General features: G+C 26.8%; 1 protein-coding gene across 1 annotated transcript; it reads right to left on the reverse strand.

Moving 5' to 3' along the window:
- Positions 1–1,625: 1,625 nt before the first annotated feature.
- On the reverse strand, positions 1,626–14,581 carry LOC119665725 (glycerophosphocholine phosphodiesterase GPCPD1). Its single transcript, XM_038074961.1, has 2 exons — positions 13,809–14,581; positions 1,626–3,615 (listed from the first exon to the last, which is right to left on the reverse strand). The coding sequence occupies exons 1-2, from the start codon at positions 13,920–13,922 to the stop codon at positions 1,693–1,695; spliced, it is 2,037 nt and encodes a 678-aa protein (XP_037930889.1). The 5' UTR covers positions 13,923–14,581; the 3' UTR covers positions 1,626–1,692.
- Between the last annotated feature and the right edge of the window lie 2,829 nt (positions 14,582–17,410).

A 17,410-nucleotide genomic window follows, 5' to 3' on the forward strand; every position in this document is an offset into this window, starting at 1 on the left:
TTTACGAGCGCAAAACCAAACTTAAGATACAATTATGATTTGCTGTGTGAACAGGTTTTTCGGAAGTAAGCCAAAGGAGCAAAATTACTCCAAACTATAATATTACACAAGCTCAAAACTTAGCTATTTATAACGTTTAAGCTGATAATATGTATATAGTTATATAATAAAAAAATATATAATACATAATCTATAATATAATATAGATACATAATATATGAAATACATGAAATATATAAAATATATAAAATAAAGAAAATATGTAAAATATATAAAAACATATAGAAATATATAAAAATAATATATAATATACAAAAATAATACACAACATAAAAAAGTAATATATAGTATATAAAATATATTAAAATATTAAATTATATATTATATATTAAAATATTAAAATATTTTAAATATTATAAAATATATAAAATAAATAAAATATATAAAATATAGAAATAAATTAAAATAATATATAATATATAAAAATAATATACAACATAAAAAAGTAATATATAATATATATAATATATAAAATATATTAAAATATTTATATCAAAATATATAAATAATAGAGTCAAATATTCTAACAAATTGTTTGAAAATATTTAAAAAAACATATTGTATTATGGCATGTTTTAATTAAAAAATACTTTTTAACACTACCAATTCTGACGAAATCAATTTAATTAGTATTAGAACAATAATTTAAATTCAGAAAAAAAGTCCTGTTTTCTTCAAATACTATTAACAATAAAACAATTAAGTTGATTGCTTTGTACTAAAATATTTATTTTAAATCATTTAAAAGTGATTTGTAGTGGACATAATACTCTTTTGTTAAAATTTACAATAAAATAGTTCATTTAAAAACATTTTCCATTTTAATTTATAATATTTAAAAATTGTAATTAAATTCGCCAGCGAATTTTAGTGCTTGAATCTCAGTAAAATTTAACTATTGTTATTAACAATCTTATTTTTAAAAAGGAATAAAAGTATCTACAAAACAGTGGCATAATTTGTCGTTTTTCTGCATAAAAAATTATTTTTTAGTTTTACAAATTTTTTTAATATAAAAAAATAATGTATTTAATTAATGCTAATAATAAATTATTGCGTTTACAAAAATTTAACTATTATAATTTATAAAAATTTATTTACACAAATTGAAAAAAAAAAATAAATATATTATACAAAATGATATTTTATATTTTATGATAATATATAAAAAATATTTGTTCACAATTGTAGTACCTGAATCTTTATAGTTACTAATATACGTATCAATATAGGTATATAGGCAAATTTACCTATATAGATTCTATATCTTTAACTGTTAGCATTCTTTAACATATAACCTGCACCATCCATTTTTTAAATGAAAAAAAAAAAATAAAAATATATATCTATCTATAACTTAAAACTAATTACAACATTTATGGTAGTATGATTTCAAGCCATCACTGCTTGCAGAATTTCAACAATTTTCAATATACATATATAATATTTAATATAAATTTTAATTAAATATATTTTAAAAAAATTATTTTTCTAGTAAAATATCGTTGAATTATTGCTCTTTAAGTGTTTAAAAAACGAAAGGTTATTTTTATAAAAATATATTTCTTATATTTAAAATTTCTGTTCTTAATTGTTTAATTTTAAAAATAAAAATTATAATTAAAAAAGTAACTAATTTTGACGCATGCAACGTTCCTCGAAGACATTCATTAAACTCGTGGAATTGAAGAAGGCGGTTGTCTTAGTTTTTGGCACATAAAGATCAGTGCGATCGTAACATATGGCAGTAGCACCAATATCACGAAAATACTTGACCCGCTCATTAGAATTACAATCATCACCCCAGACTAGCGTAATTTGTTCCAATAGTATAGCTTTTTGCATCAATTCTGCGCCATTCTCCTCCAAGAAATCTTCAGCATGTGGCGCAGTGCCAGCCAATTCAAAGGCTTGTGCATTATTTATAGCCTGCTCAAAGGAACGCGTACGCAAATCCATATAAGAAGACCATTTGCTAGTTTTTCCTATGCTCAAAAACAAAACAGGGAAGAGATTTTGTTTGAAACGTAACATCGTACAAATGTCGGCATCGAAACTTGAGAAGAGCAAAGGACGACCGCAACCCAAAGTTATGACTGTGTTCAACACTCGATCCACAAAAAAGTTTTTGTCAATAGTTTGTTTAGCTTCTACACCACCACCGGCAGTACGCTGAGGCCATTTAATTTCAACATCAATACCTAAAGGTTTCGGTAATGCTTCAAGTACTTCAGCTAATGTAGGAAATATGCGATGGTCTGCACGTGGTTCAACATTATGTGCTGGAAATTCTTTAGGTTCATTATTAATCACAGCAAAAACACGCAGCTGCTTCAGTGCTTCATAAGTGATATCCTTGATAAGCACAAATTGTAATTGATCTTTACTTGTTATTTTTTTGCCCAGCGGTGCTGTTTTAACGCCAAAGTCGTGATAAATTATTGGTACGCCATCAGCAGTGAGATGTACATCAAGTTCTACCATATCTGCAAAGCTCTCATACGACCGCATAAAGGAGGCAATAGTATTCTCACGTTCGTCAGGTGGACTAGCAATATAGCTGCGACCATTACCACGATGACCCACATCCAAATTAGGCCAAGTTTTAGGCCAAAAATGTGCATAGGTTGTGCGAAAATCTAAAGCTGTATCTGTGAATGGATTGACAATCAAATACGGTAGGGTTAAGTGAGCAATTATGTTTTCTGCTTGAGGATTTGCTTCAGTAATGTTGAGCTCCAAAACGCCTTCACTGCCAGCCAAACTACTCGGCGTTATTAAAGCTTTTCCAATAGGTTCCTTCTCCGAATTATGAAATACTAACGCAAAAGCTTTTTCATGTGCATATGGTACATGTATGTGGAAAATAATAGTATCACCACGTTCATAAGGTATACCAAAGGTTTGTTGCGGTTGCAATCTGCTCTCGCCATACTTCAGCTTTGCCACTTCAATATTAAGACCTGTTTCCAATGACTCTTCCAACGCTGTCTCCATATCAGCTTGCAGTGGCACAATACGTATTAAGACATTATCAGGATCGAATTTATTGATATCTTTGACTTGGAACAATGTCTCACGTTCGAACTTAAATTGCACGATGGAATCATTTGTTAGCCAACCTCGATTAATTTGCGGTTTTTCATTAGACATCTCACCGAAGCGGTCCACTTGGTTCACGTTGGTGTTATTAGTTTGCAATTTACGTGGCTCGAATTGTGTTTCCCAGTATCTGATATGCTTACGTCCTTGTGTATCTTTAACATATACGAAGTAGCGATAGTTGACATTTTGGCAAGATTGCAGCAACACGGTAGCATTCCAGTGCACATTGTCTTCAGTACTCAAAGTGACACAGCGTTCTAATTGCCACTGCCCCAAAGCTTTTGAATTACCAGTCAAACCTACACGTTCATTGTCCCTCAACTGCCTGTCCATTTTCACAGCAAACTTCCGCAAAGTGGGCACACACGATTTGAGCGCTACTGTGTCATCCAAATTGGATGAGATGAGGTTAGTTGGCGTTAGTGCGGTTGTATCCACATAGGAAGCACACTGTAGTAGAAAAAAAATTGAAAACACTTTTAGTAAGAAACTTTCAAACATTTTTAGTTTGGTTTTTTTGTATTGTAAGTTTGGATTTTTAGTAAGTTTTTAGCACTTTAGCATAATTTAATATATTATTTACGAATAAGTTTGTTTTTAGGTTTATGTGTATGTATTTTTTAGACGCTTAAAATAATTTTTTCAAAAAAGGTTTTAAGCGATTAGACCAGACCGTCCGATTGACTTAGAAGCCCCTTAAGTTCTAAGCGTTCTAATCGAAAGTAATTTAGCATTTAGTTTAAGTTTAATAAAATTTGTATTTTGAATTAATGAAATTCAATTATAATCAAGAATTTAATCTCTCTAATTACAATTAGTGAGAATAATTTTGTTTTCAAATAAAGCTTGTTAGTCACATAGACTGAGTTCCTGTATAATAAAAAAATTAAAAACAAATTTTATTATAATGTTATATACTTTCAGAGTATTTTCAGAACATTGCATATATTATAAATAATATAATATACTAATATTAATTATCTAAATACTTTAGATTTTCTTTTTATTTTGCCATTTCTTTTGCGATTTTGTATGTGTATATATGAAGTGAATAATTATTATCGGATATAAGTATATTATATGATATGAGTATATAAACGATTATTTAAATTTTTTCTAAAAAGCATTATACAAATTTCAATATAAAAAATTTATAAAAAGAATAGAAATTACAGTATTTAAATATAAATATAAATATAAATATAAAACATGATATAGAGTTAAAAAGGAGAAAGTGCATCGATTCCTTTATCTGACTACATATAGTATTGAAACTGAGATAAAATATATCTTTAATTTTTAATTACCATCTGTTCTTTTGTATATATACAAAAGCTGGTTCGCAACAGAACATAAAAATCATCGAATCTTCTTTAATCTATATCTTTGCAAAATCCCTTCAGAAAATCAATTGACCATTATATATACCAAATACAGAGAAAACCTAACGTTTTAGATGTCAACGTCAGAATTTGATAAGATTAGCCACATGTTGTCTAAATATCGAATACTGTAGGTAACATAGAATTACAAGAAGACCCCAGCGATAAAATAGGACGCCTTAAACAAAGTAGAGACGATCACTGTTACAAAACAACAATAAAAAAACGTAGACTTATAGCCCTATACACAGATGCAGTATTCCAATGTTGTCACACAACAAGGTTCTCAACAGACCTCCGTCTAACACCAACCTTTGGACACACTTCATTGAAGTGGCCAGGTTTTTCCGTCTAGGCCCAGGTTCATGTTCAATTAACTGTTTAAAATATTTCATTGTTTAAAATATTGCAAGTAACCACCTTCGTGGATTTAATTTCATACTAGTCTTCAGAATTTAAAATTGCAGACCATAATTAATTTTCAAATCAGAAAAATGATCAATTTCTTATAGAACTATATTTATAAATATAAATGTATAAAATGGCTATATCAAATGCCCATGCAAATCTTCAAAAATGTACAGATTTTTGCCCCGCCAACACTTCAGTTTATAAAAAAATGAAAATTATATATATAAATATTTATTTTATGTATAACTAAATATAAAATATATAAAATAATTGTATAAATATTTATATATAAGATAAATATTTATTATATATATATACTAAAAACTATAGAATTAAAATATTTGACACATATATGTTCCATGATCATATTTCTATCAATTTTAGTAGGTGTGCGTGACATTATCATTAACGCACTCAATCACATTTAAAAACTATTAAAAAAATAATTTAAAAATATAATAAAACAAAAATAATAACACATTATTAGGAAATATTTCTATAATTAAATAAAATAATAAAATAAAATAAAATAAAAGAACATATATAAAATTATAGCTAGCTAAAAACTCAACAATTTAATTTCGAATATATCACGTTTTGCTGAGGGGGTTTACGATTTATTGTTGAATAAATTAAAATAAACTAATTTATTATTATTACTTCACGTGCTAATGTATATAAATAATAGATTATATTAAAATAAAAATATTACTAAAAACACCCATTTTAAACGTGATAAAGTATGAAGTACTCACATTTATACAAACTGAGAATAAAAATAATTAATATTTATAAATTTTATAGTTTTAGTTTTATGTGTGCATTTGTTCAGATCTATTAATGTACATTTTCAGTAAAATAAAATTATACGAAAATAAATTAATTATATAGGAATAAATATGGAATTTGTTAATGTCAATTATTAATAAATTATAAGCCTTAAAAATTTTTAAATACTTGACACGGTAAACTCTTTTCGAAGATCGTTTCTTTCGTATGAATATAAATAAATACAAACAAATAAAAATTAATAAATAAATAAAAACAAATAAGAAAATGAATAAGTAAAACCAAATAGATAAAAATAATTAAATTTAAATCAATAAATAAAAATTAACAAATAAAAATAAATAAATTTAAATCAATAAATAAAAATATATATATAGAAACAAATAAATATAAATAAATTTATTAAAATTAATAAATATAAATAAATAAATAAAAATAATTAAATAAAATCAATAAATAAAATAAATAAATAAAAGCAAATAAATAAAATAAAATAATTAATATTGATATATAAAAATAAATCATTTAAATGAATAAACAAAAATACATAAAATAGAAAAATAAATAAAAATAAATAATATAAATATAAATAAATAAATAAAATAAATAATTAAAATCAGTAAATAAAAATAAATAAATAAAACAAATAAATAAAAATAAATTAATTAATATTGATATATTAAAATAAATCAATTAAAATCAATAAACAAAAAAACATATATAAAAATTAAAAAATAAAACTAAATAAATATAAATAAAATCAATAAATATAAATAAATAAATAAAAATTAATTAATTACAATTGGTATATAAGAATAAATAAATTAAAATGAGTAAACATAAATAAATACATAAATAAATAAATATTAATAAATGAATATCAATAAGAAAATAAAAATAATTAAATAATAATAAATAAATAAAAATAAATAAATAAATAAAAATATTTTAATAAAAATAAATAAATGAAAATAAATAAATTAATTAATTAAAACAAATACGTAGAAATAAATTAAAATAAATAGAAATAAATTACAATAATTATAATAAAAATTATAATAAAATAGATTTTGAGTCAGAAACAAGGAAAATATAGAAAATTAATATATTAAAATATTTTTTGAAGAAATAAAAATAACAATTATTATATTTTACCCAGAGAGGTAAAATACTATCAATAATACGGACTTAACACTGTACTGAATTTATGATTTATTCGAATTATATTGTTTCAAGAATTCATAGACCGATAAGCAATTACTTAATCAGTACAAATTTAAATTTATAATGGTTTAATTTACTTCAAAAATATTTAATTGAAACTTTTAATTTTTGTTATCAAGCAGTAAATAGATGATTATATTAATTATATGATTACATTAATTATTAAATTATAAAAACTTGCAAATTTATTTCATCGTTGTATAAATTTATACAAATATTCCCATATAATTTTTGAGTAATAAAATATAAGCTGTTTTAACAAATAAGAAATAATAATATAGTAATAATATAATAATATAAAAATAATATGATTTTTAAATAATAAAATGTAAGCTGCTAAAGCAATCAAGAAATATTTATAATTAGTAATGTAAAGTAATAATAATGTATATAGTAATGTAATAGTAATGTATGTGTGTAGTATTCAAACCACATAAAAAATATCATTTTCAGTTTATAATTTATAATTTCACAGTTGACGTATTTCAGTTTCTTTATATTTAAACAGAAAAAATATTCAATTATTTTCAAATGTTTTTTGTTTATATTTTATAGCTGACTTTTTAATTATAAATTATTTGTAACAGTGTTCTTCTTGTTTGTTTACTAATAGAGGATCACTTCCTCCCCACCATTAGTACCACCGGACCGTAATTTATTTTATTTTTGCCTCTAATCATATTACTTTTTTGGCATATAATGATACTACTGGCCTTTATAGAGTATATTGAATATTTTTACAGTCCAAATCTCATTTTAAGCTGAGAAACAGTGATATAGACACATGAATTCCGAAATCGGAGTTATTTCCGAAAATGTCAAAAAACAGTCACAAAATTGTTGTGAAGAACAATGAACTGAAGTTAAGGAATATCGAACATATCAGAAAGCAGTGTAAACATTATTTTGTATGTATTTGGATCAGGAACAAAATTTTGGTCAGTACCTTAAAGCCGTTACAGTTAGGACTAATTACACTAGAGCCTACATTAGATAGTAGAACCAAAACGGCTATTAGTTTAATCGAGGAAAGTCAATGAAGTTTGCAAAAGCAACTAAAAACCCACAATTTGACCAGTGACTTACTTCCTTTCTTATTTGGGACTACTTGCACTAGAGCTGACAAAAGTAGAATCAACGCAGCGATTATCTAAATGAAGGGAAGTCGTTCTATATTTTATTTGTTAAAAGCACTAAGAATATACATTTTGGTCAGTAGCTTTAAGCCCTAATATTTTAAATTAGTTATACTAGAACTGACAAAGTGGAAGCAAAACATCAATTAACTTAATCGAGAAAAGTCAATGAAGCTTGTAAAATGTAACTAAAAACCTAAATTTTAACCAGTGACTTGCATATTTCATATTTGAGACTACACTAGAGCTGACAAAGGTTTGGGACTACTTACACTAGAGCTGACAAAAGTATAATCAGGTTTTGGCAGTTATCTTTCGACTCAATATCTACATTCTAGCCACTAGCTTATAGTCTTAAATTAAAACGACTAAAGCCCCACATTTTGACCTTTATCTTATAGTCCGTAAATTTTGAATTACTTACACTAGAGCTGACTTCAGTGGAATCAAAATGGCAATTGGCTAACCGGACAGAAAAAAATAAAATTTGTACATTACGAATAATCTTTTGGCCTATAGCACTTACATATCTATTGGAACTCTCACAATGGAGCTGCATCATATGGTGATGTAAATATCGAAATAGTGACTTATCAAGCTTTATGTGGAAGCAAATATATTTGTGAATTTATACTGCATTATTTATTTCTGATATATTATGGATGTATATGAAAAAAAAATTATTTAAAACATAAATTGTGACTTATCTCGGTTTTTTTTCTACTATCACCAAACCTTTAAGTGATATATTAAAAACTATTTGACACGTCCAATGCACATATACCATAAAAAAATTTATTTGAAGTACAAAAATATTAAATAATATTTAAAAATAATTTGTTTCCTATTATTCTATTGCATAATTTCTTATAAAATTTAATTATATAAAATTTGAATTTTAAAAATCTATTTAATATTTAAAAAGAAAAAAATTTTAAATACTAATTATGCGTAAAAATGGTACGTCATGCCATATAGATAACACAATTTGTTGCTTTATATTCACCTTTTTACATTTCAAACTGCTTCTTTGGTGGTTGACAGTAGAATACGAGTACTCGGTACTCAGCAGACATGCTGCTCCCAGACTTTCTCTGATTGTCCGTTTAGACCCAGACAAACAGAAGTGCACTTTACATAATTTATAGGTTGTCACAAAGTGACTTTGAAATAAATTGCGCATTTATTTACAATTTTAATGCAAAAACACAACAGAAATAATTTTTAAGTTCCTGTTTATCTTTATTGCAAGCCAGGTAAATTTAGTTTTTATATATATAACATTTCTATTTCTATTTCTATTATAGACAACGTGATCAGACGTAACTATACTATAAAATATAAGGCAATGAATCAAATACGATAAAACGTGTTCACGATAACAATTTTTGCCAAAACTAAACTGAATAGATTCGAATAATTTAACGCTAATGTGATTTTTCGCATTTACAAAAAAAAAATAAACTAAACTAAATCTAATTTCTGGCAGTTATCCAAACAGTAGCGGACTCAGAGAAAACTTTTTTGTTGGATATATATAAATCTGATATACTCATAAAGAACTTAATGATGACTGTGTGAAAAATGTGAAGTGCAATTCTCTTATTAAACAAATTGTTCATATAAATATTATTAAAACCAATAGCCGTATATATAAATATTTTATTATTTTTTTATAATATTTAATTATTTTTGATAACTCAGAAATCAAAACTCTATAATGGTATTCAATTATACAACCTTGATCTTTATCTCTATAGGCAGTTTAGCAGCAATAAAAGCAATTGAATTAGAACTGTAAAATCTACTGTAATGAATTATCACACCTTGCTATTAATCATCGAATATCACAAAATCCTTCGTTATTAGGTACTTGAATATAGGAATATTGAAGAGAACAATGTAACAGATAAAATATCTAAAATAGGCTCCGAAAATCACATAACCCCCATGTATAAACTGTTTAGAAATATCTAAGAAATCAATATTGCAACAACAAATGACCTATGGACTAATCGTGAATAGTATCAGATCGCAGAGGCCTGAAAGAGGTTTGAGCAAACCAGCAGTTCGTTTAAAAAAATCACATTATCATTTTTTTAACATTATTTATATATATATATATATATATATATATTATAAAAATATAATATATATATATTATATATATATATATTATATATATATATATATATATATATAATATATAATAGATAATATTTATATAATACATATTAAATATTATATATATAATATATAATGTTCATCGACTAAAATGCAGAATACGTGTCTAAAACATACACTTCTTAATAAACAAAACTTAAGGATCTATATATATACCATATATATATTTTAATTTTTTGAACTGTCCGATTGGTGTCCCTAAAATATTTTAAGTCATTTTCTCATGATTGTTCACACATGTGGCAACACTTTTCTAACTAAATTCATGCTTCCAAGTTTTTTATTAAGAAGTCCATTTTGTTAGACATGTCGTCTACATTTTAGCCGAGGAATATATTTTATTTTGATATAACAGTTTTCTTATATTCCATTTTATTCTATTTTTTTTTTTATTTTGTTATATATTTTTTTATTCTTATATTTTTTATTTTATATTTGGGGAAGCCTCACAACCTCGCTACTGTTTTTTGCACCCATGCCAATAATAAAAAAATGTATTTTATTTACGAATTCTTGCTTGATGTGCACTTGGCACAGATAAAAAAAATTATTTACGTTTAAAATTTTCGCTGTTAAACTAATTGTTCCGTAGTACTTAATTCATTTCTAGTCTATTTCCGTTTTTATTTAAAATTATTTTTGTCGGCTTCTTTCATTTCAGATATACACGCTAATTTAAGCCACTAAATTGACTTGTCATTCTTCTTCTCTTTTCATTGTTATTAAATTTTTACCAATTTTTCTTATTAAATATTAGCGAAAAAAAATTTGCAAATATTTCACAATTTATTTAAGCACTTCTGGCACTTAAACAGAGAATTAACCTGATGTCACCAATCTTTTCCAGGATGTTATATAGAGCTATCGATAGCTTTTACAGCTGTTCTATAATATTCTAGGATGAATGTACCTAATAAATATTATTACAGGACTAAATATAGAGCTTTTTTATCGAAAGCTTTTACAGCTGTTCGATAATTTTGAAGGATGCAAAATAATCAAAAACCCATTTATATATTTATTAGTATAGTATTCTTTAAACTATTTAATGAGATATGACGACATTCAAAACTAGGTCAAAACACAATTTATTTTAAAAAAGAAAAAAAATAAAACAAAAAATATCCAAAGACTGTGACGTTTAAGGTGACCAGATGTTTATAAAAGAGGGAAGACTTAAATAATGTCCTACATCCTTTATTTTTGCACACTACACTATGCTTCTAATCCCAGATTATAGTTTTTTGTATTTTAGAGGCACAAGTGACTGCTCAGTACGTAACAATATTAAAGCATACAGCCAATGTATGTCTTTTGAGAACCTTATTATGATGCAAGCATGATCTCGAATCTACCGCCTCGATTGGAGAGATTAGCCCTCCTGAAGTTATTGATAACTCTGCTGCTATAAAAGTCATTAGTCATTATACGAAGAAAAGATTTCAACTGTTGCAATTTAGACATAGACCTTTGCTGGTTATGATGCCATTAAAATGTACCGCTTAGTACCAGTAGTGGTACTAACTCCTTTCTGTGAAGATAGTAATTACCACAACTGTAGTTATTAATTCCAACATAATCTACAAAGAATAATGTATTCATTCTATAATGTAATTATTATCAAAGTTGATCTATGTTGCTTCAGTAATATGACTGACATACTTGAGAGGAGTAACTTAAACAAGCAATACATATATCTGCATATGAACGTAGGTTTAATGATCTCAGATATTATAGAGCAGGGAAAAACAAGATCAAATAAAAATTTAGTAACTGGACTATGCATTTTAAACAGGAAGCAGTGCCGTATTAAATGGAGGTAAAAGGTGTTTTGGAATTAGATACCTCTAACAATACAATCTACAGCTTTTGTAGTATATGTTTCTTTAGTACAATTTTAGCTACTGTACTGACTGCAAATAAATGATGTAATGTTTAAGCTATCATAATTGTAGTTAGTAACTAACTTTATCCAATGATATCAAGTAAAATGATTCAAAAATTAATTTAAGTCTTATCCCTCTGAGCGTGCTTTTTTGACGCGATGTATATTCTCTAGAACTACAGCGCACAGGGTCTAGGTGCAAGTCGCACTGAAATTTGGTCTGCAAACACAGAAATACAGTTTCAGACCCCTTCTCAATTGACAAGAATATCAACCACAGAATCCACTTAGAGATTAACTTATTCTAACTTGACTAACTTATTCCTTGATGTTAAAAAAATATTTGCTTAGAAAAAAAATATATATCAGATAAGTAAATATTTATAAATAAGTATTTATGTAGCTGTAAAGAATCGTTATATCAGAATGTGTTTATTTCATTAAGGATTATAATAATGCGAAAACATTTTGGAAATGAAAAGTCTCTCCAAAGAAAGCCTGTTTTAGTCCATATACCAAAATTTTGACGACAGTCTGTTTGACAGTACCGTCGTTTGATAGTATACTTATGAACCTTTGTTGTGTACCATTAAACCTTTCTTTATTAGTTTAAATATATCTGTTGCCTACATATCCAATTGACTATCGAACCGTTGAGTTCAAAACATTTGAAACCTCTTTTATTTTGATTTAGGAATTGTAGAAGACTAACAGATAAGGTCGATAAAAGGGTTTAAACCCTTTTTTCTCAGAAAGCTTTCAGACTTCTTTAGCTTATTTTGTGGGTTATTATTTAAAATTTTTAAAATCCTAAATTATAATTATAAATAGCTTCTGATATTTGTATTGTTGTTTCTAGGGTCTGTTACAACCAGAAAATATTGCATATATTAACAGGGAAAATACGCTAAATTTAATTAATTAAAATATATATATTTTTCTTTTTAAAAAAAATAATCGATTTAATTTTCTAGTTTCGCTTAATTCTAAATATTAAAACCACTTTCATTCAAATAGGTCATTTAGCCATTTTTAATAAGTACTATACATTTTATGTAATTATAAGTACTACTTTAAAAAAATATTTTCCATTTCTTATATTTATATTTTGCGTCATTAATAGTATAACAATAAAATGTTAAAACATATTTGGAAGAAAAGAATGTTAATTAAATTCAATTTAAAAAAAAACATAAATTACTCATAAATTTTTGTCACACTGTACAGTCGCCATCAAAAACTTTCAACATACAACACAACTGCTGACGTCATAAGAATTCTTGCAACATGTGCGTGGTGAGAAATGAAAGCTTTTACAACTCATATAAATATTGATTAACAAAAAAATATGAAACAAAAAGTAAGTGAAGAAAAATACAAAAAAGTAAAAGCCAGCAACAACAAAGCAAAGCAGCACAAAGCAGCTAACAAGGAAATGTTGGCAAAATAAAGAAAATCGACAACTCATTTTAAAGAAACTTATTAAGCGCAAAAAAAGGCCTAAGGCTGTTAAAAATATTTACACGTATAAAAACAAATAAAAGAAACCTTTGATAAAATGTCAAAGGTCAAAATCGAACACATGATAAATAAAACTATTTTTTTTTTTCAAAATTAAAAGAAAATATTTACACTTTTGTTGTGGTCATCAAGCAGCAAGTTGGACGTTGGCGTAGCAGCAGGCGTTGCTGCTTGCGTAGCAGCTGCGTTCGAGTCCAAAACGGTTAAAAGCACAGGAACTGACATGTTGAAACTGCTTTCGTTGAAAACTTTCAGAACAAAATTAACGTTATAATTTTTTTTTTTTGTAATCGCAGCACACGCACTTTTGTCAAATTTGAACAAAAATGTTTTTTTTTCTATTTATCACAGTATTTATAATTTATTGAAAAAATATCAAAACGGAAATTGAAGGCATTAAGCAATTTTTTCAGTTACTTTTTTGCATTATTAATGTTTCATTTGTTTCTCCTTTTAATTCAGAAATATTTTTCACATTATTTGCTGGCAGTTCGAGAAACAAAATCTGCTTCTTTGTAATTTTGACTGAGTAAAAATTTTTTATCCAAAAATTAAAATGAAAATTCAAAATTAAATTTGAAAGTAAATTTTTCTTAACTGTTTTCACTTGCTTGGATTTTACGTCTGCTTCACCACAACTTCCAAAACATTTTGCGCGATTCAATCAATGTTTTGCAATTTTAACGTATTTCTTCTTGTACGGACGACATATGCGAAAAATAAAGCTTTTTTTCTTTACTTTTTGTCTCTTTGTCTACGTCACAACTCTTGAAAGTACACTGAAAAAAATCTAACTTCCAAAAATGTATACTTCTTACTATTGCAGTCAGTGACTTCTAACAATAAATACTTTTGATCTTTTATTTGCAAAAATTCACTTTGTTATGTTGCTTTGCTGTCGATAGAACAGCTTTTTATAGCAAATGCAGGCCGAATGTGTAGTTGTGAGCAGCTTTTCTCTTATTTTCATATGCCGCAATAAATTTTATAGAATCATTTTGTTTACTATTTTATTTATTGTTATTTCTTGTGTACTGCTTGTGTATTTCTTAGAAATTCTCAACACACCACTACGTTGTTACACACACACACACAAACATACAAAATGTTTTTGCGTGATAGGCGAGCATTCATTTCGAATTGTAAACAAAAAGCAGCAAAAACAAAGTGGAAAACAATTCCAAAACAAAAACACAAGCACAAAGTCAATGCGTGCCATGTGTTGGAAACTGTACGACAACAACAATACAAAACCAATCACACATGTAACAACAAAATCAAGCTTTTTTTGTACAGTGGAGTGCGAGCTCACGTGAGCAACGCCAATGCTACACAACACAACACAATAAAACGAAACAAAACTGAAATTTATGTTAGTCAAACATGCTGCCACACACCTCTTCCTCTTTTGTGTTTGCTTTATTTTTGCTCTTTGACGTGAACTGGTTTCAAGCAGTGAAAACACAAAAATAAAATATGAGAGATAAAATTAATAATAAATTAATAAAATATATTCGTTTGAGAGAGCAAAAATTATTATTTCCCAGAGAATATCTTATTTGATTATTTCCACATCTGGATTTGTAAAAAAGGGGTGTGTCCATTGCTTTATATGTTTGAGAAATTTAAGTAGTGACAGATAAAAAATTTATTTTAATTTTTCGTTATCTATTTTACTTTTATTTAATAGTAGTGTTATTCGTATACAAATATTCAAATTATTTAATGTCGAAATTGGATATATGATTAATAATGGGTGTATCTGGTCGCTTCGTAGAGTTGCAAAAAACAACAAGTCTCTTGCTAAAGTCTCTAATATGTACGCAAAACAACAACACTACTCTCCTATTTAAAATACTAGTTATGAAGTCTCTAATCACCTTATTTCCCCTTATTTTTACGTCGGCACAAATAATGAAATACGTAGTTTTCCATAAACTAGAACGGCTCAATTGATTTTTTCTGTTACAGAACAACTTAGAATCTGTTGTACTTAGGACGTGTGCGAGTTAGGATAAGTTGCGTTCTAAATGAAGGAAATTCTAAGTTGTGCCGATAATATAGTGATGTGTCAATACGTGTTGATAAATGGCTAAATGATGTGCAGTGCAAAAAATCCCAAAGTATCTCCCATTTGGTTTAGCATCAATTTATCCTAAATCGCACACGTCCTTAATTTACAAATCACTATCAATAAAACAATTAAAATAGGTTAAATTATAAATAATGACCCTCGTTTAAGCGGAATAACTTGATAAACTAAATAAAAAAATCATATCTGTTTTTATAACCAATGCCGACTAGAAGGGGGGCACATATAAGGCTAACGTAATTTTCAAGGAGGAATAGCATCGAAAAAGTGATGGGCAAATAAATACGTAGCCAAAGAACGTGTGAAAGGCTCAAGACCGATAGTTCCCGAAATTTATCGATGAACTTACTTATTATTTTCACACCGTAAGTATATAAAATGAAAAATGTTTTAAAATTACTGAAAGAATTTCATCAATAAATGCCTTCCAAAATACTACCTATAGCAAATTTTTAGATACGAGCTTGGAATTGGCTAAAATAAGAAGGAATATTAAGTCTAGGTCCAAATAAAGGAATCTTGTTCTTGAACAGAGGGAAGATGAAAACAGTTGGACAATATCATAAAAAGAAAGAAATAAGAAGTAATATTAAATCTAGATTCAATTCAAATGAAGAAACCTTAAGATAACAAAGGACGGAAGATGGAAACAGGTGGTCAACGTTAAAAGAAATAAAACGAAAGTTTGGGTGCAGATTGGGGAAAAACGTATTTATACATCACAACTGTTTACTAGGTTACTATATCGAAAGTTCTGTTGAGTCATGACAGCTCTAATTGAACGACAAGACTCTTTCATTTTCAGAGATTAACGGCAAGGGTTTCTTGAAAATTTTTTATTTGTGAAATAACCATGGACTCGAAAAGGCAGTATCCTACGCAGATGGAAAGAAAATGATAGATATCGATGTATAATTGATATGAAGATAGAGATAAACGTATGCAATGAAAAGGATTTTACAAACTCTGAAGCTTTTTAAATAATTATTTTTCTAACACAAAATATTTAAAAATTTTCTTTTAATTCAACGACGTTTTTTTTAGCTCACTGTAATTCATCTGACATCAGCCGAGAGATTCACTAGAGATGTTATTTCCGGCTAAGTAGGCACATGAGAGAAAAAATCGCCATTTGACAAACAAAAATCAAGTTCTACGAGAGTATTATCATGCCTTTCCCGCTGTATAATGCACAAACTTCGACAGAAACTAATAGTGAGAAGGCTTAAAAACATTCAAAAGAAAAATCCTTCGGAATATCTATGGTCCCTTACGCTTTGAAAACGAGAATCTAATCAGACAACATGACATGCAGCTTCAGTGCAAGAAACCAGGTGACCAACGATCTGAAGGTACATACTTGGTACTACCAACTGGCGAGAGCAGTTATGGAGGTTAGCTGATGGAGGTTACTGGATGCGGCCACGGACCACTCACGTTCGTAAGGGCCAAGTAAATATGTTAGTGATTATTTCCAAATATTTAATTTAAATTTTGAAATTTTAATTTTCAATATAAAACTTTTTACAGTGTATGCATCAAAAATATATTACAAGCCAGATTATATTATTGAAATATAATTAAAAGAAAATGAGAGATAATTTTTTCAATAAAAAGAGCA

The sequence above is a fragment of the Teleopsis dalmanni genome, chromosome 1, assembly GCF_002237135.1.
Source record: "Teleopsis dalmanni isolate 2A chromosome 1, ASM223713v2, whole genome shotgun sequence".
NCBI lineage: Eukaryota > Metazoa > Arthropoda > Insecta > Diptera > Diopsidae > Teleopsis > Teleopsis dalmanni.

Bases quoted from the DNA above. Each gene is read 5' to 3' on its own strand.
- LOC119665725 (XM_038074961.1), bottom strand. From the start codon at position 13,922: ATGTCAGTTCCTGTGCTTTTAACCGTTTTGGACTCGAACGCAGCTGCT. The intron at 3,616-13,808 runs GTAAATATTTTC...TTTCTACTACAG, and splicing joins TTGATGACCACAACAAAAGT to TGTGCTTCCTATGTGGATAC.